This window comes from Salvelinus sp. IW2-2015, linkage group LG14, assembly GCF_002910315.2.
Source record: "Salvelinus sp. IW2-2015 linkage group LG14, ASM291031v2, whole genome shotgun sequence".
Taxonomy (NCBI): Eukaryota; Metazoa; Chordata; class Actinopteri; order Salmoniformes; family Salmonidae; genus Salvelinus; species Salvelinus sp. IW2-2015.
Genome location: NC_036854.1, coordinates 7442524 through 7467398, shown reverse-complemented (window position 1 = coordinate 7467398; position 24875 = coordinate 7442524). Strand labels below are relative to the sequence as shown.

General features: G+C 44.1%; 1 protein-coding gene across 1 annotated transcript in view; it reads right to left on the bottom strand.

Moving 5' to 3' along the window:
- LOC111973341 (protein eva-1 homolog A) overlaps nucleotides 1-24875 on the bottom strand; it is a 167803-nt gene that overhangs the window by 81353 nt on the left and 61575 nt on the right. The window contains exon 5 of the mRNA XM_024000676.3: nucleotides 12966-13109. Coding sequence (XP_023856444.1) covers nucleotides 12966-13109 — 144 coding nt within the window. The remainder of the gene's footprint in view (nucleotides 1-12965; nucleotides 13110-24875) is intronic.

Genomic DNA, 24875 nt, shown 5'->3' with positions numbered 1-24875 from the left:
CGGAGGATACAGGAGAGAAAGTAGAGACAGAGAGATCGGAAGATGGGTACAAGGTGAGAGAGTCGTACAGCGAGTGATACAGAGAGAAAAGAGGAGGACGGAGAGATGGGTACAGAGTGAGAGAGTGTTAGCCAGCGAGGGATACAAGAGAGAAAGACGAGGAAGAGAGACTGTTGGTACCAGACGCTAGAGAGAGTTGTACAGGAGTATACAGGAGAGAAAGCGAAGTAGACGGAGAATGTACAGAGTCGAGAGGGTTACAGGTGAGAGGATACAAGAGAACGAGAGACGGACGAGATGGGTACAGCATGGAGAGCAAATGTACAGAGTAGGATACAGAGAGAAAGAGAGGATGAAGGTACAGAGTAGAGAGAAGTGGTTACGAAGAGAGGTGATACAAGAAGACTAGGAAGAGATGCGGTACAGAGCGATGTTACAGAGAGGGATACAGAGAGAAAGAGAGACGGAGAGATGGGTACAGAGTGAGAGAGTGTTACAGCGAGGGATACAGAGAGAAAGAGAGTGACTGAGACACAGACGCAGTGAGAGAAGGATACAGAGAGGGATAGCAGAGATAAATGGAGAAACTGAATATGTTTTCGAACCCACTAGAACATGAAATGGAACATAGGGCATAAAACACCGTCTAACATGTAATCCACTTTGTTAAAAAAAGCTCTTACTGTATGGAACCAAACACCGATCCCATATAACGTGTATTAAACTGAGAGCTGTAGAAAGTGCATCGTCTTGTGTGTTATGTGTGTGTGTGTGTGTGTGCGTGCGTGTAAGAGAGGCAGAGATTGAGAGAGAGTCCGTGCGTTTCTGTGTGTGCGCATGTACGTACAGTATGTGTGTGCGTGCATAGTTGCATACGCACGTGTCCATGTGTGTGTGTGTGTGTGTGTGTGTGTGCGCGTGTGTGTGCCAGCCGCTACTGTATAATGTGAGTAAGCTAGTTTGTGTGGGAGAGCGGGACAGACATCAGCTGATAAAAAATGCTGACCAAGCACAATCCCCTGACCACCTGGCATCAGCAAATCACCATGGCAACCACCCGCTCAGCCACCCACCAACGAGTGCCGAAACGCCTCCAGTGCCTTCCTCCGTGTCTGATTCGCTGACGGGAGAGCTTGGGTAAAGTGCACAGCCCACAGCCGTAGAGCAACGCTTAACTGAAATAAACGCAACTCGACTCCATTTGATATGCTGTATTGACATCCTTCACATGCTTTAGAACGTCACCTTCTTGCTGAAAAGTTGATGTTCCTGCTAAAATGTCAGCTTTGTGGACAGTGATTTGCTAAAAAGAACAACACACAAAACCAATGTGTGTGTGTGTGTGTGCCAGAGAGAAACAGGAATGGCGTTACCAATTGGATTCACTACCTTTTATGGGCAATGGTATCCAGCCACACGCACATGCACACACACACACACACACACACACACACACACACACACACATCACACCACACACACACACACACACAGCCAGGTAGAATGTCTGGTCAGAGTCGCGGGGTCATACACTATACAGTATATACAAAACTATATGGACAACCCTTCAAATTAGTTGATTAGGCTATTTTAGCCACGTCTGTTGCTCACAGGTGTAAACAATCGAGCACACAGCCACGCAATCTGCATAGACAAACATTGGCAGTAGAATGGCCTTACTGAAGACCTCAGTAACTTTCAACGTGGCACCGTTATAGGATGCCACCTTTCCAACAAGTCAGTTCGTCAAATTTCTGCCCTTCTAGAGCTGCCCCGGTCAACTGTAAGTGCTGTTATTGTGAGGTGGAAACGTCTAGGAGCAACAACGGCTCAGCCGAGAAGTGGTAGGCCACACAAGCTCACAGAACGGGACCAACACGTGCTGAAGCGGGTAGCGCATTAAAATCGTCTGTCCTCGGTCGCAACACTCACTTCCAACACTTCCAACAGTGGCAAAGGTTTGGGAAAGGCCCTTTCCTGTTTCAGCATGACAGTGCCTCCGTGCACAAAGCGAAGTCCATACAGAAATGGTTTGTCGAGATCGATGTGGAAGAACTTGACTGGCCTGGACTTGACTCTTCTACCGCACAGCAAGCAATACTGATGCACCAAGTCTGGAACCAACAGGACTCTGAACAGCTACTACCCCCCAAGCCATAAGACTGCTAAATAGTTAGTTAAATAGTTAGTCCAGGTAGCTATTTGGTTAACTATTTAACTACCTGCATTGATCCTTTTTGCACTAACTCGTTTGATTCGTCACATACGCTGCTGCTACTGTTGATCTATTATGTTGCCTAGTCACTCTATCCCTACCCATATGTACATATCTACCTCAATTACCTCGTACATCAACTCGGTACTTGTACCCCGTGTGCATAGCCAAGTTATCAATGCTCGCCGTGTATTTATTCCTTGTGTTATTATTTATCTTGTTCCTTTCTCTCCGTATTGTTGGGAAGGCTCCGTAGGTGAGAATTTCACCGTTAGTCTACACCTGTTGTTTACGAAGCATGTCACAAATATGATTGGATTTGACTACGTGCTAAGTAGGAGTAGTAGTAATGGCTCGCGGGGAAATTGGAACCAGTTGAAGCCGGTGGGAGGAGCTATAGAAGGACAGGCTCACTGTGAGGGCTAGAACGGCGCCAATGGAACGGCGTCAATGGAACGGCGTCAATGGAACGGCGCCAATGGAACGGCGCCAATGGAACGGCGTCAATGGAACGGCGCCAATGGAACGGCGTCAATGGAACGGCGCCAATGGAACGGCGCCAATGGAACGGNCAATGGAACGGCGCCAATGGAACGGCGTCAATGGAACGGCGTCAATGGAACGGCGCCAATGGAACGGCGCCAATGGAACGGCGCCAATGGAACGGCGTCAAACGTGTGGTTCCTCGTATGTGTGATGTTTACATTTGACACTTGAGTCATTCGGCTCTGGTCCACAGCGACTTACCCTAGAGTGCATACGTTTTCCAACTGGCACCCTGTGATGTGTTTGACACCATATGTTCCATCCCAGACATGCCCTCCTGTCGCTCCTCCCACCGCCCTCCGCTGACCGGAACAGACACTAGGGCTGCAATTAGATCCCATAGGACGGTGGTTAAAAGTAGTGCCCTATATAAGGAATAGGGTGTCATTTCGGACGCGGCTTAGGATTCTTCTACTTCTCATACAGCTCAAATCAAATCAAATCAAATGTTATTGGTCACATYCACATGGTTAGAAGATGTTAATGCGAATGTAGCGAAATGCTTGTGCTTCTAGTTCCGACCGTACAGTAATATCTAACAAGTAATCTAACAATTTCACAACAACTACCTTATACACACAAGTGTAAAGGAATGAATAAGAATATGTACATATAAATATATGGATGAGCGATGGCCGTGCAGCATAGGCAAGATGCAGTAGATGGTATAGAGTACAGTATATACGTATGAGATGAGTAATGTAGGGTATGTAAACATTATATAAAGTGTCATTGTTTAAAGTGACTAGTGATACTTTTATTTCATCCAATTTTTAATTATTAAAGTGGCTACAGATGAGTCAGTATGTTGGCAGCAGCCACTCAATGTTAGTGATGGCTGTTTAATAGTCTGATGGCCTTGAGATAGAAGCTGTTTTTCAGTCTCTCGGTCCCAGCTTTGATGCACCTGTACTGACCTCGCCTTCTGGATGATAGCGGGGTGAACAGGCAGTGGCTCGGGTGGTTGTTGTCCTTGATGATCTTTTTGGCCTTCCTGTGACATTGGGTGCTGTAGGTGTCCTGGAGGGCAGGTAGTTTGCCCCCGGTGATGCGTTGTGCAGACCGCACCACCCTCTGGAGAGCCTTACGGTTGTGGGCGGAGCAGTTGCCGTACCAGGCGGTGATACAGCCCGACAGGATGCTCTCGATTGTGCATCTGTAAAAGTTTGTGAGTGTTTTTGGTGACAAGCCGAATTTCTTTATCCTCCTGAGGTTGAAGAGGTGCTGCTGTACCTTCTTCACCACGCTGTCTGTGTGGGTGGACCATTTCAGTTTGTCCGTGATGTGTACGCCGAGGAACTTTAAAACTCTCCACCCTCTCCACTACTATCCTGTTAATGTAGATAGGGGGCTGCTCCCTCTGCTGTTTCCTGAAGTCCACGATCATCCCCTTTGTTTTGTTGACATTGAGTGTGAGGTTATTTTCCTGACACCACACTCCGAGGGCCCTCACCTCCTCCCTGTAGGCCATCTCGTCGTTGTTGGTAATCAAGCCCACTACTGTAGTGTCGTCTGCAAAGCTCAACAGGCAACGGAGACCATCGAACCACTAGAGACCTGTGGTTAGTCTATTAGATGTATGTGTGTGTGTGTTTAAACTGTAGTTGGTATTTTATTAGGGTCCCCATTCGCTACTCTTCCTGGGGTCACAAAAAATGAAACATTACATAACACAGAACAGTAATAGACAAGAACAGCTCAAGGACAGAACTACATGTATCTATAACAGACAGGATGCAGAGGCAGAGGGCGGCCCAGTGGACCCTTTGCTGCCTAGCTGGCCTGCAGCACACACACACACACACACACACACACACACACACACACACACACACACACACACACACACACACACACACACACACACACACACACACACACACAGCCCTCCTCCCTCAGGTTTTAAAACACCATGGACTTATCAAGATAAAGTCTCCCTAAACTTCCCAACTTCCAATAGACTTCCTCTCACTGCGCTCTAGCGTAATGGATATCCCCGAATGGCCCTCTGAATGCCAGGACAAGTCTGTGGACGAGTGCAAGTTAGTTGTAGGTGTCTACAGGGGATAAAAAAGGAATGCCTATTAAATGCAAGTGATTGGTTACAGGAAATGGATTAATTGCAGCACTTTAAGTGGCTGAGATGAGATCAGATAGAGAAGAGAGGAGGGGAGGCCTGGGTTGAGGACTGGGGACAGGCGCATGCTACAGGCTGGAGGCTAGCACCAGAGGCTAGGACCCAGTGAACTAGATAAGGTGGTTACACTGGTGTTAGGTACACTGAAGAAAGGGTTCAACGGGTTGCTTTACACACACACACATACTGCCACGTAGTCTCTGGTGTGTTTGTGTCAACGGACAAACAAATTGTGGAAACAGACGGTCACCGGCAGGGCGGGCTTGATGGTCAGGGTTCAGTCGTCAGGGCAACAGTTTGTTTTCTTCCAGGATGTGGGTGGGGGTGAGTGTGTGTGTGTGTGTGTTTATTGCTCTAATTTCTCTGAGGAGCTCTGGAGAGATCTCAGGGCTTCCTTTGAAGCTATAAGTAGATGAGGTCTGGCGTGTGCCGTGCTATGCAGGGCTTTTTATGACCAATTTACACACACACACATATCAGGAAACCCTGTGGCTGTGTCTCTCTCTGTGTGCAGGAGGCCATGCAGGCAGTGTTTGGCTCCAGAGAGGAAGGAAGTGGTGGTGAGATAAGAAGAGTGGCCATCTGGTAATGGAAGTTCTGAGACAGTAGGGCTGAGGGGTCTGGGTCACTGGGACCCCCACAGCCAACACGGACCCCAATACAGGAATATACTGCCACACAATAGCCTGCGGCAGTCCAACGTAAACACTTTATTAGGCCTAAATACAGTGCATTCAGACCCATTGACTTATTCCCAATTTTTTTTTTTACGTTACAGCCTTATTCTAAAACTGATTAAATTGTTTCCCCCCCCCCATCAATCCACACACAATACCCCATAATGACAAAGGAAAAACAGGTTAAGAAAAATTTCCTAATTTATTCAAAATAAAAACCTGAAATATGACATTTACATAAGAATTCAGACCCTTTACTCAGTACTTTGTTGAAGCACCTTTGGCAGCGATTACAGCCTCGATCAAGTCTTCTTGAGTATGACGCTACAAGATTGGCACACCAGTATTTGGGGAGTTTCTCCCATTCTTCTCTGCAGATCCTCTCAAGCTCTGTCAGGTTGGATGGGGAGCTATGCTGCACAGCTATTTTCAGGTCTCTACAGAGATGTTAGATTGGGATCAAGTCCGGGCTCTGGCTGGGCCACTCAAGGACATTCAGAGATTTGTTCCAAAGCCACTCCTGTGTTGTCTTGGCTGTGTGCTTAGTGTCATTGTCCAGTTGGAAGGTGAACCTTCGCCCCAGTCTGAAGTCCTGAGTGCTCTGGAGCAGGTTTTCATCAAGGATCTCTTTGTACTTTGCTCCGTTCATCTTTCCCTCGATCCTGACTAGTCTCCCAGTACGTACCGCTGAAAAACATCCCCACAGAGTGATGCTGCCACCACCATGCTTCACCGTAGGGATGATGCCAGGTTTATTCCAGACGTGATGCTTGGCATTCAGGCCAAAGAGCTCGATCTTGGTTTCATCAGACCAGAGAATGGTCTGAGAGTCTTTAGGTTTAATTTATTTATTTTATTTAACTAGGCAATTTAGTTAAGAACAAATTCTAATTTACAATGACAGCCTACCAAAAGGCAAAAGGCCTCCTGCGGGGACGGGGGCTGTGATTAAAATATAGAAATATAAATATAGGACAAAACACACATCACGACAAGAGAGACAACACAACGCTACATAAAGAGAGACCTAAGACAACAACATAGCAAGGCAGCAACACATGACAACAAAGCATGGTAGCAACACAACATGACAACAACATGGTAGCAACACAACACGGTAGCAGCACAAAACATGGTACAAACATTATTGGCCACAGACAACAGCACAAAGGGCAAGAAGGTGGAGACAACAATACATCACGCAAAGCAGCCACAACTGTCAGTAAGAGTGTCCATGATTGAGTCTTTGAATGAAGAGATGGAGATACCACTGTCCAGGTTGAGTGTTTTTTGCAGCTCGTTCTAGTCGCTAGCTGCAAGCGAACTGAAAAGAGGAGCGACCCAGGGATGCGTGTGCTTTGGGGACCTTTAACAGAATGTGACTGGCAGAACGGGTGTTGTATGTGGAGGATGAGGGCTGCAGTAGATATCTCAGATAGGGGGGAGTGAGGCCTAAGAGGCTTTTATAACTAAGCATCAACCAGTGGGTCTTGGGACAGGTTTACAGCGATGACCTGTTTACAGAGGAGTATAGAGTGCAGTGATGTGTCCTATAAGGAGCATTGGTGGCAAATCTGATGGCCGAATGGTCAAGAACATCTAGCCGCTCGAGAGCACCCTTACCTGCCGATCTATAAATGATGTCTCCTTAATCGAGTATGGGTAGGATGGTCATCTGAATCAGGGTTAGTTTGGCAGCTGGGGTGAAAGAGAAGCGATTACGATAGAGGAAACCAAGTCTAGATTTAACTTTAGCCTGCAGCTTTGATATGTGCTGACAGAAGGAAGGTGTACAGTCTATCCATACTCCCAAGTACTTGTACGAGGTGACTAATGAGGTGACTATATCAGAGCACAAGTCAGAATTTGGGCTAGCAACAGTAGATGGGCCAGGGTGTACATGCACATTTTCAGATATCATCAACAGTAATACAATCAAGGCACGGCAGAGGACAGGGAGTGCTCTGCAGTGCTGATTTATGACATTTGAATGTGCATCAGATGGCAACAAGATCATATTATACAGCAATTTCACCAGGTAACATGAATACAACGCCGGCGAGAGGTGGTTGGAATGGGATGGGAGGCCAAACGTCTGTGTAACCAATAGAAAGTCAGAGTCCCGAGTGTGAGAACAAACAGTCTGTCCCACGGTTGGGTAAAGAAAGTTTGTAGTCAACAAAGCATGCCGGAGTCATGAGGCAAATAGCAAAATACACAAGAACATTTTTAAATATATAACGACTTGGGGGAGGGCTTGGGGGAGCTGAGATCAATTTCGATTTCCACGTAGAACAGATAGAATTTTTTTTTTTGTGTCCTTTTGGCAAAACCCCCCAAAAAACAGACCGAAGACCAAGGAGAGTTTGCGTATGAAGGATTATCAAGCGTCAACGCATATTGAAACAAAAACGTCTGGTGATCATCTAACTTCAACATTCAACAACATACTCATGTAAATAAGAAATTCAAAACATTTCAAAACAATTTTTTTTGCTTTGTCATTATGGGGTATTGTGTGTAGATTGTTTGTAGATTACTGAGGATTTTGTATTTATTTAATCCATTTTAGAATAAGGCTGTAACGTAACAAAATGTGGCAAAAGTCAAGGGGACTGAATACTGTCCGAATGCACTGTAGATACTTCACAGATCATTGACAGGGCTGGAAGCGCAAGACAGAATGGACAAACTAGCGTGCAGAGTGGTGCTAAACTACCACCTGTGGATGCTAGAATGCACAGAGGAAAATGCACCACTACAAGATCAACTTCACAGTATCAAACCATAGAAGTACATATTTGAATGAATACAAATGTAATAGGATCTCGGTGGTATCAACCTCTTTAATAAAAAGGCCCATTTATCAAATACACCCAGATTTTCCCCTTATACCTCTTCAAGGTGTAGTAGAAGTGTAAAAAAGTAAATCCATCTAAAAGGAAGCGATTCCCACACCTCCATAACAAAGCCATCACCGACAGAGAGATGAACCTGGAAAAGAGTACCCTAATAAGCATGCTGGTCCTGGGGCTCTGTTCACAAACACAAACAGACCCCACAGAGACCCTGGGACAGCAACACAATTAGACCCAACCAAATCATGAGAAAACAAAAAGATAATCACTTGATACATCGGAAAGAATTAACAAAATTCGAAAAAGGGAAACCTATATTCTAACTTCTAAGCTGCTGTAGAGTCCTACATAGGTCAATGTAATGAAAGTGAAAGTGTCTCTCCTTCACAAATAAACAAGCCATAGGGATTTCCTCCTGTGGGACTTGGGTTCAAATGATGCCTGACAGTGGAGTGAGTGAGTGTGTGTGTGTGTGTATGCATGCATGTGTGAATGAGGAGTTGGCTATTCCTTGGATGTTGACTACGTAAATTTATATGGAGGACAATACAAATGGTCAAAGCGATTGACCCCATGCTATAAGCACCTTTGAGACACATTTTGCCCTCGTGACACACACATACGTATGCAGAAACACAACCCCCCCCACCCCCCCACACACACACGGGGTCACAGACACACACTCATACATCATACATATTACCAGCCGTGAAAGAGAATACTCCAAAATGACCACTACCTAAAGCCTCAAGCTCCTGGTGACTTCATGTCTACTAAAGCTAAGAGTGATTTCCTCATGCCAAAAGTCTCCCCTCTCTCCCTGCCCTACACCCTTTAGTTTCCTTGGCCCCCCATTCCCCCTACCTAGCCCCTTCCTGACACTCACACTCCACATCACTGGAAGTGTGTGTGTGTGTGTGTGTGTGTGTGTGTGTGTGTGTGTGTGTGTGTGTTGCCATTTGGTGTTGGTGTGTGTGTGACAGTGTGTATGTGTGTGTGTGTGTGTGTGGCCCCCTCCTCACACCCTTCACATCTCTGAAACTGTCCAACAGCACACTCTGGCACTCTGGTTATCAAATACAGATAAGGAAGGTCAGACAGAGATTGAGCCTAAATGTCTCCAATAACATGAAAAAGACCAAAAAGAGTCTCAGTTCCACTGTTGCTATTATGAAAGGCACTGGACAGCTGTTGGAGACCATTCAAACAGGATCCGGGGCAGAGTTTGATCACCATTAAGGGGTTGTGTATAAGTGTGTGGGCTAGGTGGGCTTAGAAATTGTGTGTGTGTTTGTTGACATGTCCGGTCTGAGAGGCTCCAGACGCTGGTACTGATAGATCGAGTCCCTGGATCAGCAGGTGTCTGGACAACGTGTGTGTGTTTTGTTTCAGTTTTTGTTGCACTGACACTCTTGCACTGGCTCTATGCACACTCACTGGACTACCCTCACACATACTACACTGACACTCCAATGCACACCTAATGCACACACGCTACATATGCTCACAAACACACACATGCATATTGACACCACCCACACACACTCCCCACATACACAGCCGTTCACACTCTTCACACTCTTTCACACTCTCACACTCTCACACTCTGAGGCATGCATGAGAGCATCAGCTGTTCCGGACGACTGTGTGATCACGCTCTCCGTAGCCGACGTGAGTAAGACCTTTAAACAGGTCAACATACACAAGGCTGCGGGGCCAGACGGATTACCAGGACGTGTGTTCCGGGCATGTGCTGACCAACTGGCAGGTGTCTTCACTGACATTTTCAACATGTCCCTGATTGAGTCTGTAATACCAACATGCTTCAAGCAGACCACCATAGTCCCTGTGCAGGCACTGGAAGGTAGTTCATTAGGGTCACATTGCAGAAGAAAATGTTCCATAGCTTCAATACCGCCCCCGTGTGGACACCAGCAGTATGATCTCTATCATTGAATCTCTTGATCCTCTCCCTGAGAATACCTTGTTAGTTACTTTTGATGTTGAGTCGTTATACACAATATTCCACACGAGGGCGGTCTTGAAGCTATGGAACATTTTCTTCTGCAACGTGACCCGAATGAACTACCTTCCAGTGCCTGCATTATAACATTGGCTGAAATAGTAATCACACACAACTATTTCATGTTTCTAAATTATTTATTTATTCAGACGAAGGGTACTGCTATGGGATCCCCCATGGCTCCTAACTATGCTCATTTGTATGTGGGTTACATGGAGAAACAGTCTATATTCAATCCTCAAAAAAAAAAATCTTGCCTAACATCATTATTTGGAAACGGTATATTGATGATATTTTTGTTATACGGAGGGGTGATGCAAAACAGCTCCAGGCATTCCATGCATTTCTTAACTCCTGTTCTGAACATTTGAGATTTACTATGCAATCTGATACACGTCAAATCAGTTTTCTTGATCTTCTGATCTTGTGTGAAGATAATGTTCTATACACTGATCTTTACAGGAAACCTACTGATCGTAACAGTTTGTTGAGGGCTGACAGTTGTCACCCACTTCCCTTGAAAAATTGTTTGCCCTTCAGCCAATTCTGTCGAATCAAAAGAATTTGCAAAAAACAATCCGATTTTCGACAGAAATGTGGCTGAGACGCAAGGAAAGTTCAAGGAGAGGGGGTACAAAAATGATCAGATTAATATTGCCATTGAGAAAATTCAAAACAAAACGAGACATGACCTTTTTCAAGGGCAGTCTCGCAAAAAGACGCATTCTTGCATTCTAACTACCCGCTATTCAAATTAAGGGAATCGTTCACAAACATTGGCACATTCTAAAATCGGATGATAGTCTCGGTAATGTGTTTTCGGACCTTCTCTTGGTCGTATTCTCACGGGGCAGAAATCTCAGAGACCAATTAGTACATTCTGATTTACCACCCCAAGATATTCCTGAACAAAATGTATTTGCGCCCCTACTGGATGGAAATTACAAGTGTAATGGCTGTGCTCAATGCAATGGCACTTATAAATGCAGATGCTTCAAACACCCACAAACAGGGAAATCGATCCCAATCAAAGGTGTTATTACGTGCTCCACTAAGGCAGTTATTTATCTTATAACTTGTCCTTGTGGTAGAAATGATGTGGGTAAAACAAAGCGAGAATTAAAAGTACGTATCTCAGAGCATCGTAGCACCTTTAGGTGCAAAAACTTGACTTACCCAATTGCGGCCCACTTTTTGGAGGCAGGCCACGTTATATTGGCATCGAACATGTCACCCTCCCTAGGAGAGGGGGTGACCTTGATAATTTATTGTTAAAACGAGAGGCTGCCTGGATCTTTAACTTAAAGACCCTTGCTCCCTTCGGTCTCAACGTAGACTTTGATCTGAAGCCATTCTTGTGATTATTGTGACTTGCCATTGTAATTGTTTGTAAGCTTGTGTAGTATAAAATGAATCTATGATCGTATGCTATCCATTTGTTTTTTTGTATGCTGTTCTTTGTATGCCATTTTAATATTTGAGAATTAACCAATGATATTAGGCCACTCTTGGCCATGATTACAGACACCTGTGTGTCTTCTGACACTATATAAACGAGTCATCCTGCAGTGTTTGTGATTATACCCTGATGAAGACAGCTGCTTCGAAATGTTGGATATTAACTTTTTGCATCTGAGCTCCTAGAGTGTCGGCTCTCAATTATTTTCATGTTAATGAATGTGCGACACTCAGGTTATAGGTGTGTGTGTGTGTGTGTGTGTGTGTGTGTGTGTGTGTGTGTGTGTGTGTGTGTGTGTGTCCATTAGTTTGTGAATGTGTGAGTGTGTGTGTGTTAATGAATTATAGTGTACAAATAAATATAGAGAGTCACACACTCAATATATTTATAACCTCCCAGTAACCCTGAAGAAGGCACAGTGATGCCAAAGCGTTGGTGTTTTACCAAATAAATTACTGTGAGGTTATAAAAAAATATATATATATAGAGAGAGAGAGAGAGAGCGTGCAACTCTTTATTTTTTATAGCTTACAGTTTATTCGCCGTTAGTCAGCACCTCCACACAAAATAATGTTCTCTGGGTGTGCTCCAGCTCCAGCTTTTTAATGAATTATAGTGTGACAGCTCAGGATTAGCCTGGGGGTGTGTGTGTGTGTATGCGTGTGTATGTGTCCATTAGTTTGTGAATGTGTGTTTGTGTGTTAATGAGTTATAGTGTGACAGCTCAGGATCAGCCTGGGGGTGTGGTGGCTAGGTAGACAGGGAGGAAGCCCCTCTCTCTCTTCCGTCGAGACAGAAAGCATAAACGGGCAGACAAGCACCACTCCATAAACATCAGAGAGTCATCTGACATTAATGACAAAATAGAGAGTGAGAGAGAGAGAATGAGAAAGCGAGCGAGATACTGACAGACAGACGACAGAGCTAAGAGACAGAACGTAGCTGTATCATTCAGCCCCACCCATCCACATACATGAGAACACCGCCCTCTACTGTCTACATACGGAACTGCTGACTAGGTGTCATGTAAAACAAAAACTGGAGACTCACCACATGCGTAGATGACACTGAGATATTTCCTGGTGCCCAAGTAGCAGGGGTCCCCAAACTCTTGCGTGGACGCTTGGACGAAGCAGCTCTGTTTCCCCTGACAACGTGTCGTCAACACCTGGAGAGCCACGCCCGACTGGCAGTCTGAGACAGAAAGGGGGGGGGGGGAGAAAAAAAGAGAGAGGCCCAATGAGTCCATAGAGAATACCAGTAAGCAAAAACGGAGGGGTCTCGTAGGACGCATTTACTAAGAATTGACATACACAGGGCAGGGAGGGACTGCACAATCTGTGAGCCATATGGCACCCTGATATCTATGCATTCGGTACAGGCATGCAGGCTACATTCCATATCATTTAGCTGAGTGGAATCTTAAATTTGTTCACAGATAGACAGATGTATTGCTCATTCATTCCTCCGTCTGTTCATTTCCACATGAAGTGAAATGCTAATGTTGGCAAGTGTCAGCAGATGCAGTGTACAGATCACTTCTTCTTTCTCTCTCTCCATCTCTATAGGCCTATATACAGTGCCTTCGGAAAGTGTTCAGACCCCTTTTTCCAAATGTAGACTAAAAAAATGTTTTAATCCTCAGCAATCTACACACAATACCACATTGACAAATTGAAAACAGGATTTTAGACATTTTTGTAAATGTATAAAAAAAAAAATTAAATACCTAATTTACATAAGTATTCAGACGCTTTGCTATGAGACTCGAAGTGCATCCTGTTTCCATTGATCATCCTTGAGATTATTCCACAACTTGATTGGAGTCCACCCGTGGTAAATTCAATTGATTGGACATGATTTGGAAAGGCACACACCTGTCTATATAAGGTCCAAACGTTGACAGTGCATGTCAGAGCAAAAACCAAGCCATGAGGTCGAAGGAGAAGGGCCTTGGTCAGGTAGGTGACTAAGTACCCGATGGTCACTCTGACAGGAGCTCTAGAGTTCCTATGTGGAGATGGGAGAACTTTCCAGAAGGACAACCATCTCTGCAGCACTCCAACAATCAGGCCTTTATGGTAGAGTGGCCAGACGGATGCCACTCCTCAGTAAAAGACACATGACAGCCCGCTTGGAGTTTGCCAAAAGGCTCCTAAAGACTCTCTGACCATGAGAAACAAGATTATCTGGTCTGATGAAACCAAGATTGAACTCTTTGGCCTGAATGCCAAGCGTCACGTCTGGAGGAAACCAGGCACCATCCCTACGGTGAAGCATGGTGGTGGCAGCATCATGCTGTGGGGATGTTTTTTCAGCGGCAGGGACTGGGAGACTAGTCAGGAATCAGGATTGAGGCAAAGATGAAGCAAAGTACAGAGAGATCCTTGATGAAAACCTGCTCCAGAGCACTCAGGACCTCAGACTGGGGCGAAGGTTCACTTTCCAACAGGACAACGACCCTAAGCACACAGCCAAGACAACGCAGGAGTGGCTTCGGGACAAGTATCTGAATGTCCTTGAGTGGCCCAGCCAGAGCTGAAACCGATTGAACATATCTGGAGAGACCTGAAAATAGCTGTGAAGCAATCCTCCCCATCCAACCTGACAGAGGAACGAGAGAAACTCCCCAAATACAGCTGTGCCAAGCTTGTAGCGTCATATCCAAGAAGCCTCGATGCTGTAATCGCTGCCAAAGGTGATTCAATAAAGTACTGAGTAAAGGGTCTGAATACATATGTAAATGTGATATGTTCTTAAGATTTTATAAATGAGCAAAAAATTCTAAAAACCTGTTTTTCCTTCATCATTAACCTGTTTTTCCTTTGTCATTATGGGGTATTGTGTGTAGATTGATGAGGGGGAAAAAACGATTGAATCCATTTTAGAACAATGCTGTAACGTAACAAAATGTTGAAAAAGTCAAGGGGTCTGAATACTTTACGAAGACACTGTATAAAGTTACGGATAGATATTTTCTCACCCTTTAAAAAAAAAAATCCCTATTTCGTCTAAAATAGTTTGAAATTGAACAAAACTACAGAACCAATTGTATTTTTGTAAACTTAAAGGTTGAGTAAGTAAGATTTGTCTTCACAAATGTACCCACATTTCTATTATGTAAATACACTGAACAAAAATATAAACATAAATGTAAAGTGTTGGCCCCATGTTTCATGAGCTGCAATAAAAGATCCCAGAAATGTTCCATACGCACAAAAAGCTTATTTCTCTCAAATTCTGTGCACAAATTTGTTTACATCCCTGTTAGTGAGCAATTGTTCTTTGTCAAGATTATCCATCCACCTGACAGGTGTGGAATATAAAAAAGCTGATTAAATAGTATGATCATTACACAGTGCTGGGGACAATAAAAGGCCACTCTAAAATGTGCAGTTTTGTCACACAACACAATGCCACAGATGTCTCAAGTTGAGGGAGCGTGCAATTGGCATGCTGACTGCAGAAAGGTCCACCAGAGCTCTTGCCAGAGAATGTAATATTAATTTCTCTACCATAAGCCGCAATGTTATTTTAGAGAATTATGTCCAACCAGCCTCACAACCGCAGACCACGTGTAACCACACCATTCCAGGACCTCCACATCTGGCTTCTTCACCTACGGGATTGTCTGAGACCAGCCACCTGGACAGCTGCTGAAACTGTGGGTTTGCGCCACAGAATAAGTTATGCACAAACTGTTAGAAACCGTCTCAGGGAAGCTTATCTGGGGGTGGAAGGTAGCCTAATGATTAGAGTGTTGCGCCAATAACCGAAAGGTTGCAGGATCGACTCCCTGAGCTGACAAGGTAAAAATCTGCTGTTCTGCCCCTGAACAAGGCAGGTAACGCACTGATCCCCGGTAGGCAGTCATTGTAAATAAGAATTTGTTCTTGACTGACTTGCCTAGTTAAGTAAAGGTTTAAAAATGTAATAAAAATAAGTGTACTTGTTGTCCAGACCATCAGTCTTGACATGACTGCAGTTTGGCGTTGTAACCCATTTCAATGGGCATATGCTCGCCTTCGATGGCCACTGGTACACTGGAGAAGTGTGCTCTTCATGGATGAATCCCGGTTTCAACTGTACCAGGTAGATGGCGTAGTGTGGGCGAGTGGTTTGCTGATATGAAATCCCATTTTATTGGTCACAAACACGTGATTAGCAGATGTTATTGCGGGTGTAGCAAAATGCTTGTGCTTCTAGCTCCGACAGTACAGTAATATCTAACAAGTAATATCTAACAAATTACACAACATATACCCAATACACACAAATCTAAGAACGAGTGAATTAAGACTATATACATATGGACAAGCGATGTCAGAGCTAAGATACAGTAGAATAGTATAGAATAGTATAGAATACAGTATATACTGTACATACGAGATGAGTAATTCAAGAAATGTAAGCATTATTAAGTGAATGAGATACCATAGGATAGCGTAGAAAACAGTATATACACATTTTTTATATATTTTTTATTTAACCCTCATTTAAAGTCAGTCAAAAACAAATTCCTATTTACAATGACAGCCTACCAGGGAACAGTGGGTTAACTGCCTTGTTCAGGGGCAGAATGACAGATATTTATTTTATCTTGTCAGCTTGGGATTTTATCCAGCAACCTTTCGGTTACTGGCCACACACTCAAGCCACTAGGCTACCTGCCTCCCCACATGAATATATCAATGTTGTGAACAGAGTGCCCAATGGTGGCGGTGGGGTTATGGTATGGGCGGACATAAGCTACGGACAACAAACACAATTTCATTTTATCAATGCTAATTTGAATGCACAGAGATACTGTGAAGAGATCTTGAGGCCCATTGTCGTGCCATTCATCAGCCTCACCTGATGTCCCATGACGCAAGGATCTGTACACAATTCCTAGAAGTTGAAAATGTCCCAGTTCTTCCATGGCCTGCATACTCACCAGACATGTCACCCATTGCATTGAGCATGGTTGGGATGCTCTGGATCGTCGTGTACGACAGCGGGTTCCAGTTCCCGCTAATACACAGAAACTTCGCACAGCCATTGAAGAGGAGTGGGACAACATTCCACAGGAAACAATCAACAGTCTGATCAACAGCCTCATTTTCAAGGCACCCAGTACCAGAGGCAGCAAAGCAACCCTACAGTATTATCTGGGGTGGCAGGTAGCCTAGTGGTTAGAGTGTTGGACTAGTTACCGAAAGGTTGCAAGATTGAATCCCCGAGCTGACAAGGTAAAAATCTGTCGTTCTGACCCAGAACAAGGCAGTTAACCCACTGTTCCTAGGCCGTCATTGAAAATAAGAATGTGTTCTTAACTGACTTGCCTAGTTAAATAAAGGAAAAATAAAAAACCTCCCCATGTTTGATAGTAGCTTCATTTGGTTGTCGGTAAACACAGCACTGATCTGTATTGACAAAGAGTTTGTTTTAGGTGGGTTTTTGAGAAGTTCAATCAGGCTTTCTTGTGTCTCCTTCAGCAATGGGGTCTTTCTGTTTATCGACGACCAAATGAAGCATTCAAAGAAAAACAACAACCTCCCTACAATCAAGCATGGGGGAGGTTCAATAATGCGGTGGTGTGACATTGCTGCCACTTGTACAGGGGCCTTGAATGAACGTGTGCAAGTCGTCCTAAATTCAGCAGATCATCAATGTGTTTTGGAGTGCAATGTTCAACCCAACTGTCCAAAAACTGTGTGTCAGTTGAAGGTTGTGGATCTTCCAGCAGGACAATAATCCCAAACACACATCAAAAGCAACCTGGAATGGTTCCAGAAGAAACGCTGGACTGTTCTGCAGTGGCCAACGTATAGTCCAGATCTGAATACATCCATAACCAATGGCAAAAGATGAAAACAGCACCCCCTCAAACGTTGAAGAATTAGAGCAGTTTGTTGCTGAAAAGTGATCCAAATTGCCAGTAGAACAGTGCATCAAGCTCATTGATGGCTACAAAAAGTGTTTGCCTGCCTTGTGGCCGGACTGTGAAAACAAGTACTCCGGGGTGCCAATAATTTTATCCAACTTAAGTTCACAAAAATGAAATTGTTTCTGCAATGTTGAAAATCAACTTCGACTTATTTTAGAGGAAATAGTGCAAGGGTGCCGATATATTTGACCGCAACTGTATCGATGCGATTCGTTTTATTGGCAAATTAAGTGTTGTGTGTGTCCTTCTCTTTCTCTCTTCAGAGTGTTTGATGAATCGGCGGCACTTCAGAGGGGCGCACAAAGCGTTACATGAGCCTCTGTCAACATACAACACGGACTAAGTCCATTTTCTATAGACTCAAAGTAGGGAGAGCCTCACTCACAAGAACAGAGAGAGGGACTAGGGGACCAGGTGACATCTCTGACACACTCTTCCCCACAAAGGCTCTGACCCCCCCATTGTCCTCCTTCGGGGGCCTCTATCCAGACCCAGCCCAGGGACATCCTGCGCAGGCCCCCCATTGTGAAAAGGGACACCCGAGCTCATGTAGGGGGTGAGAGGGAAGAGGGGGACACACAAACACCTGTCAGAGTGATAGATGGGGACGCTCATTCATCATCACTAAGAGCCTGCCAGACCCCCTCCTACATCTTCAGACCCTCTCCGCTGCTCTTCTCATCCTCTGGGGAAGGATGTACAGATGAGGCTCCTCTTTTCTCTGGAGGAAATGGACGGAAGGCTCCTTTCCTTTCCTTTCCTCCTCCACTCTCTACGCTTGAGATTCAGAAGATATTGTCTGATGTACTAACATGCTGTGACCACATCTATTCCAATGGTGTACTTTAAAGGTATGTGCTATCAGGCATCCTTGGGACATCCCTACCCCATTGAAGTTGACATTTAAAATGGTCATGGTAAGGGTTAAGGTTAGGGATAGGTAAAGGTTAGGGGTTAGGGTAGGGACGACCCAAGGATCCCAGATAACACTGAACCTTAAAAGTGCAGGTAAGGTAATAGCAAATGTGTAGGATCATATATTACTGATATATTACTCATATTATATACAGCTGAAGTCAGAAGTTTACATACACTTAGGTTGGAGTCATTAAAACTCGTTGTTCAACCACTCCACAAATGTCTTGTTAACAAACTCGGTTAGGACATCTACTTTGTGCATGACACAAGTCATTTTTCCAACAATTGTTTACAGAAAGATTATTTCACTTACAATTCACTGTATCACAATTCCAGTGGGTCAGACGTTTACATACACTAAGTTGACTGTGCCTTTAAACAGATTGGAAAATTCCAGAAAATTATGTCATGGCTTTAGAAGCTTCTGATAGGCTAATTGACATCATTTGTGTCAATTGGAGGTGTACCTGTGGATGTATTTCAAGGCCTACCTTCAAACTCAGTTGCTTGACATTATGGGAAAATCAAAAGAAATCAGCCAAGACCTCAGAAAAAAAATTGTAGACCTCCACAAGTTTGGTTCATCCTTGGGAGCAATTTCCAAATGCCTGAAGGTACCACGTTCATCTGTACAAACATTAGTACGCAAGTATAAACACCATGGAACCACACAGCCGTCATACCACTCAGGAAGGAGACGCGTTCTGTCTCCTAGAGATGAATGTACTCTTATGCGAAAAGTGCAAATAAATCCCAGAACAACAGCAAAGGACCGTGTGAAGATGCTAGATGAAACAGGTACAAAAGTATCTATATCAACAGTAAAACAAGTCCTATATCGACATAACCTGAAAGGCCGCTCAGCAAGAAAGAAGCCACTACGGTTTGCAACTGCACATTGGGACAAAGATCGTACTTTTTGGAGAAATGTCCTCTGGTCTGATGAAACAAAAATAGAACTGTTGGCCACAATGACTATGTTTGGAGGAAAAAGGGGGATGCTTGCAAGCCAAAGAACACCATCCCAACCGTGAAGCATCATGTTGTGGGGGTGCTTTGCTGCAGGAGGGACTTGTGCGCTTCACAAAATAGATGGCATCATGAGGAATGAAAATTATGTGGATATATTGAAGCAACATCTCAAGACATCAGTCAGGAAGTTAAAGCTTGGTCGCAAATGGGTATTCCAAATGAGCATACTTCCAAAGTTGTGGCAAAATGGCTTAAGGACAACAAAGTCAACATTTTGGAGTGGCCATCACAAAGCCCTGACCTCAATCCTATAGAAAATTTGTGGACAGAACTGAAAAAGCGTGTGAGAGCAAGGAGGCCTACAAACCTGACTCAGTTACACCATCTATGTCAGGAGGAATGGGCCAAAATTCACCCAACTTATTGTGGGAAGCTTGTGGAAGGCTACCCGAAACGTTTGACCCAAGTTAAACAATTGAAAGGCAATGCTACCAAATACTAATTGACTGTATGTAAACTTCTGACCAACTGGGAATGTGATGAAAGAAATAAAAGCTGAAATAAATTATTCTCTCTACTTTTATTCTGACATTTCACATTCTTAAAATAAAATGGGGATCCTAACTGACCTAAAACAGGGAATTTTTACTGGAATTAAATGTCAGGAATTGTGAAAAACTGAGTTTAAATGTATTTGGCTAAGGTGTATGTACATTTCCGACTTCTACTGTATTACTGATATATTACTGATATATCATATATTACTGATATATTACTGATATATCATATATTACTGATATATTACTGATATATCATATATTACTGATATATTACTGATATATTACGGATATATCATATATTACTGATATATTACTGATATATCATATATTACTGATATATTACTCATATATCATATATTACTGATATGTGTTTAATGATAGCAACTCAGTCAAGTTTGAACCACAGAATCCCAAAAGGACTGCTGTAGTAAAAAAGCCCAGGGCCCGTTTTCACAAAAAATCTCAGAGTGGGAGTGCGATCTAGGATCAGGTCCTCCTGTCCATGTAATTCTATTAATTGTGATCTAAAGGTCAAACTGATCCTAGATTAGCACTCCACTCTGAGCCGCTTTATGAATAAGTGCCCATGGCTGCTTTTCTAAGGCTCGCTGGGTAAGGAGGGTTCAGAATTGTATACTTTTAGCATTGCCAGACGGGTGAGTTTGCACTTTCGGGACTATTCCATTGTTTCTAATGTGCCAGGCTAGCCCGATTGAATACATCAAAGTATTTGAAAGAGAACAAAATTGACTGTTTGAACCAAGGTTTGGTCGGGACAACCGGACACCCACAAAACCATTTGGGAATGTTGCCCCTGGTTCTGCATGGATGCCCTTAGGCAGACACAGACCATAAAAACCCAAAACAGACCAAGTTGTAGAGAGATGGGGGAGTTCCCTTTGAAAACAGACACTACTGAACTCACTCACATTGTGTGTGTTCATGCATGTGTCTGTGTGTGTGTGTGTGTGTGTGTGTGTTTGTGCCTGTGTGTGTGTACTGCCATCCCACACTCCAGCCCCAGAAAGATGAGAGGACAGGCCACTCCTCAGGTGTCAACAGACTCAGGACGAATGATGATGGAGGTCACAGGTAAAATAGCCCAGCTCAGGAGCTAAAGAGCAACACAGACACCAGTTGAATCTTTCATCCTTTCTTTGAAGTTAGACTATTACTGATCTGGTATGACTGAATTGGAGGAAGCTATGATAGTGGAGACCCCACTTAGATAAATTACTACTTGATAATAATAATATGGCCATTTTGTCACACCCTGATCTGTTTCACCTGTCTTTGTGATTGTCTCCACCCACCTGCAGGTGTGTCCTGTTTTCCCCATTAGTCCCCGGTGTATTTATCCCTGTGTTTCCTGTCTCTCTGTGCCAGTTCGTCTTGTTTTGCCAAGTCTACAAGCGTTTCTCCTAGCTCCTATTTTTTCCAGTCTCTGTTTTATCCTAGCCCTCCTGGTTTTGACCCTTGCCTGTCGTGACGCCGAACCCGCCTGCCTGACCACTCTGACTGTTCTGACCTCGAGCCTGCCTATCCCCTTGCACTGTTTGAACTCAGACCTGATCACTGAACCTCTGCCTGTCCTGACCTCGAGCCTGCCTATCGCCTCGTACTGTTTGGACTCTGACATGAACTCTCACCTGTCCCCGAACCTGTCTTTTGCCTACCCCTTTTGAAAGAATAAATATCAGAGCTCAACCATCTGCCTCCCGGTGTCTGCATTTGGGTCTCGCCTCGTGTCCTTATACATTCAGTAGACACTTCTATACAAAGCAACTGACAGAACTGGCAACATTAACTGACACCTTTAATCAGTATGTGGTCCAGGCAGGAGTAAACTGTGCTCTAACCCACTGAGCCATTAGAAACTGAAGTAAAGGAGGACGTAAGGGTGAGAGAGTGAAAATATTCTGAAGTGCCACCCTCAAATGACTGTCATTTTGTTTTGTGTACTTAAATAAATAATGTCTTGTGAACCCATACGTGCTGGGCACCAATTGGTGTATGACACTTCAATTAAATAAATAAATCAATTAAATGAATCAACCTTTAACTTCCTTCCAGGTTGGTAGTGAACTACTCCATTTAGAAACGTATGTCTGAACATCCGACCCAAATCCAACCCAGCACGGTCTATAGATAGTCGGCAGAACCCTGCAGAGTGCCATCCCGACATCCGTGTCAATCCCGGAGAGGCTGCAGGTCAGACGTTCCTGAACGCCCCCGGCCAGATCGGACACACTGTAATTTCCCACCAGGATGTGTCGCCCTGGCAGCTTCTGAACGTTGTGGGAATGTTGAAACTAGAGCGGAGTGAATGCTTTCACACGTCAATAGGTCGCAGCTTTCTCATCGAACCCCCACTACTCACGAAACCAGCCTGTCACACTGACCTTCAGTCAGTTTGGCAACGGCTTATACAAGTCTCATATGAAGTGCTTTCGATCCTAGGCGGTCAAACAGGTACGCATGAAAATAAAATAAAAGGTGCATCGTCGGCAAATATGTAACATTTGATCTCAAATCCAAAATGCTGGAATGCAGAGGCACATTTTTAATTGTAGCTTCACTGGTCCAAATATATATATGGTGTTGAATGATGTGCTTACAGTTGAACATTAATTTCAAAGGAACCACAACACAGTCGATTCCATTTCAAACCAGGAAGTAATTCCAATTATCCTCAATGCTTCTCTTTACTTTGTGAATTGAATGAATTGAAAAGGGAACTGACCCCATCCCCGTTAGCCACTTCCAGTGCATTGTTAATTGAGACCGGTCTTAAGAAAGGCATTGTGCTGAAAACGTCGACATTAAACCACTCTAAATCAGCTTGTTTTTGTTTTTTGTTTGTACCACTACAAAATGGCCTCTGCTGCTAAGTTGCCTAGTCATGCTCTGTATGAAGATGACAGTGTGTGTGTGTGCGTGTGTGAGTTGAAGTGACGGGTGCTTGCCAGTTTGTGTGCGTATGTCCACGCGTGTGTTGTAGTGACATTCATCTCAGTAGCACATGACTATAAAAACACCATGATGTGTGGGATAGGCCCATAACTCCTCTCACACGGAAGCAGGTATAAAGATGATGTCTCTGTGTGTGTGTGCCTGTGTATATATACACAGTATATATATATATATATACAGTGGGGAGAACAAGTATTTGATACATTGCCGATTTTGCAGGTTTTCCTACTTACAAAGCATGTAGAGGTCTGTAATTTTTATCATAGGTACACTTCAACTGTTTGAGAGACGGAATCTAAACACAAAATCCAGAAAATCACATTGTGTGATTTTAAGTAATACATTTGCATGTATCAAATACTTCCTTCTCCCCACTGTATATATATACAGTGGGAGAACAAGTATTTGATAACTGCCGATTTTGCAGGTTTTCCTACTTACAAAGCATGTAGAGGTCTGTAATTTTTTATCATAGGTACACTTCAACTGTGAGAGACGGAATCTAAAACAAAATCCAGAAAATCACATTGTATGATTTTTTAAATAATTAATTTGCATTTTATTGCATGACATAAGTATTTGATCACCTACCAACCAGTAAGAATTCCGGCTCTCACAGACCTGTTTAGTTTTTCTTTAAGAAGCCTCCTGTTTCTCCACTCATTACCTGTATTAACTGCACCTGTTTGAACTCGTTACCTGTATAAAAGACACGTTCCACAACAATCAAACAGATTCCAACCTCTCCACAATGGCAAGACAGAGAGCTGTGTAAGGACATCAGGGATAAAATTGTAGACCTGCACAAGCTGGGATGGCTACAGGACAATAGGCAAGCAGCTTGGTGAGAAGGAAACAACTGTTGGCGCAATTATTAGAAAATGGAAGAAGTTCAAGATGACGGTCAATCACCCTCGGTCTGGGGCTCCATGCAAGATTTCACCTCGTGGGGCATCAATGATCATGAGGAAGGTGAGGGATCAGCCCAGAACTACACGGCAGGACCTGGTCAATGACCTGAAGAGAGCTGGGACCACAGTCTCAAAGAAAACCATTAGTAACACACTACGCCGTCATGGATTCAAATCCTGCAGCGCACGCAAGGTCCCGCTGCTTAAGCAGTGCATGTCCAGGCTGTCTGAAGTTTGCTAATGACCATCTGGATGATCCAGAGGAGGAATGGGAGAAGGTCATGTGGTCTGATGAGACAAAATAGAGCTTTTTGGTCTAACTCCACTCGCCGGTGTTTGAGGAAGAAGAAGTATGAGTACAACCCAAGAACACCATCCCAACCGTGAAGCATGGAGGTGGAAACATCATTCTTTGGGGATGCTTTTCTGCAAAGGGGCAGGACGACTGCACCGTATTGAGGGAGGATGGATGGGGCCATGTATCGCGAGATCTTGGCCAACAACCTCCTTTCCTCAGTAGAGGCATTGAAGATGGGTCGTGGCTGGGTCTTCCAGCAATGACAACGACACGAAGCAACAGCCATGGCAACTAAGGAGGTGCTCCGTAAGAAGCATCTCAAGGTCCTGGAGTGGCTAGCCAGTCCTCAGACCTGAACCCAATAGAAAATCTTTGGAGGGAGCTGAAAGTCCGTATTGC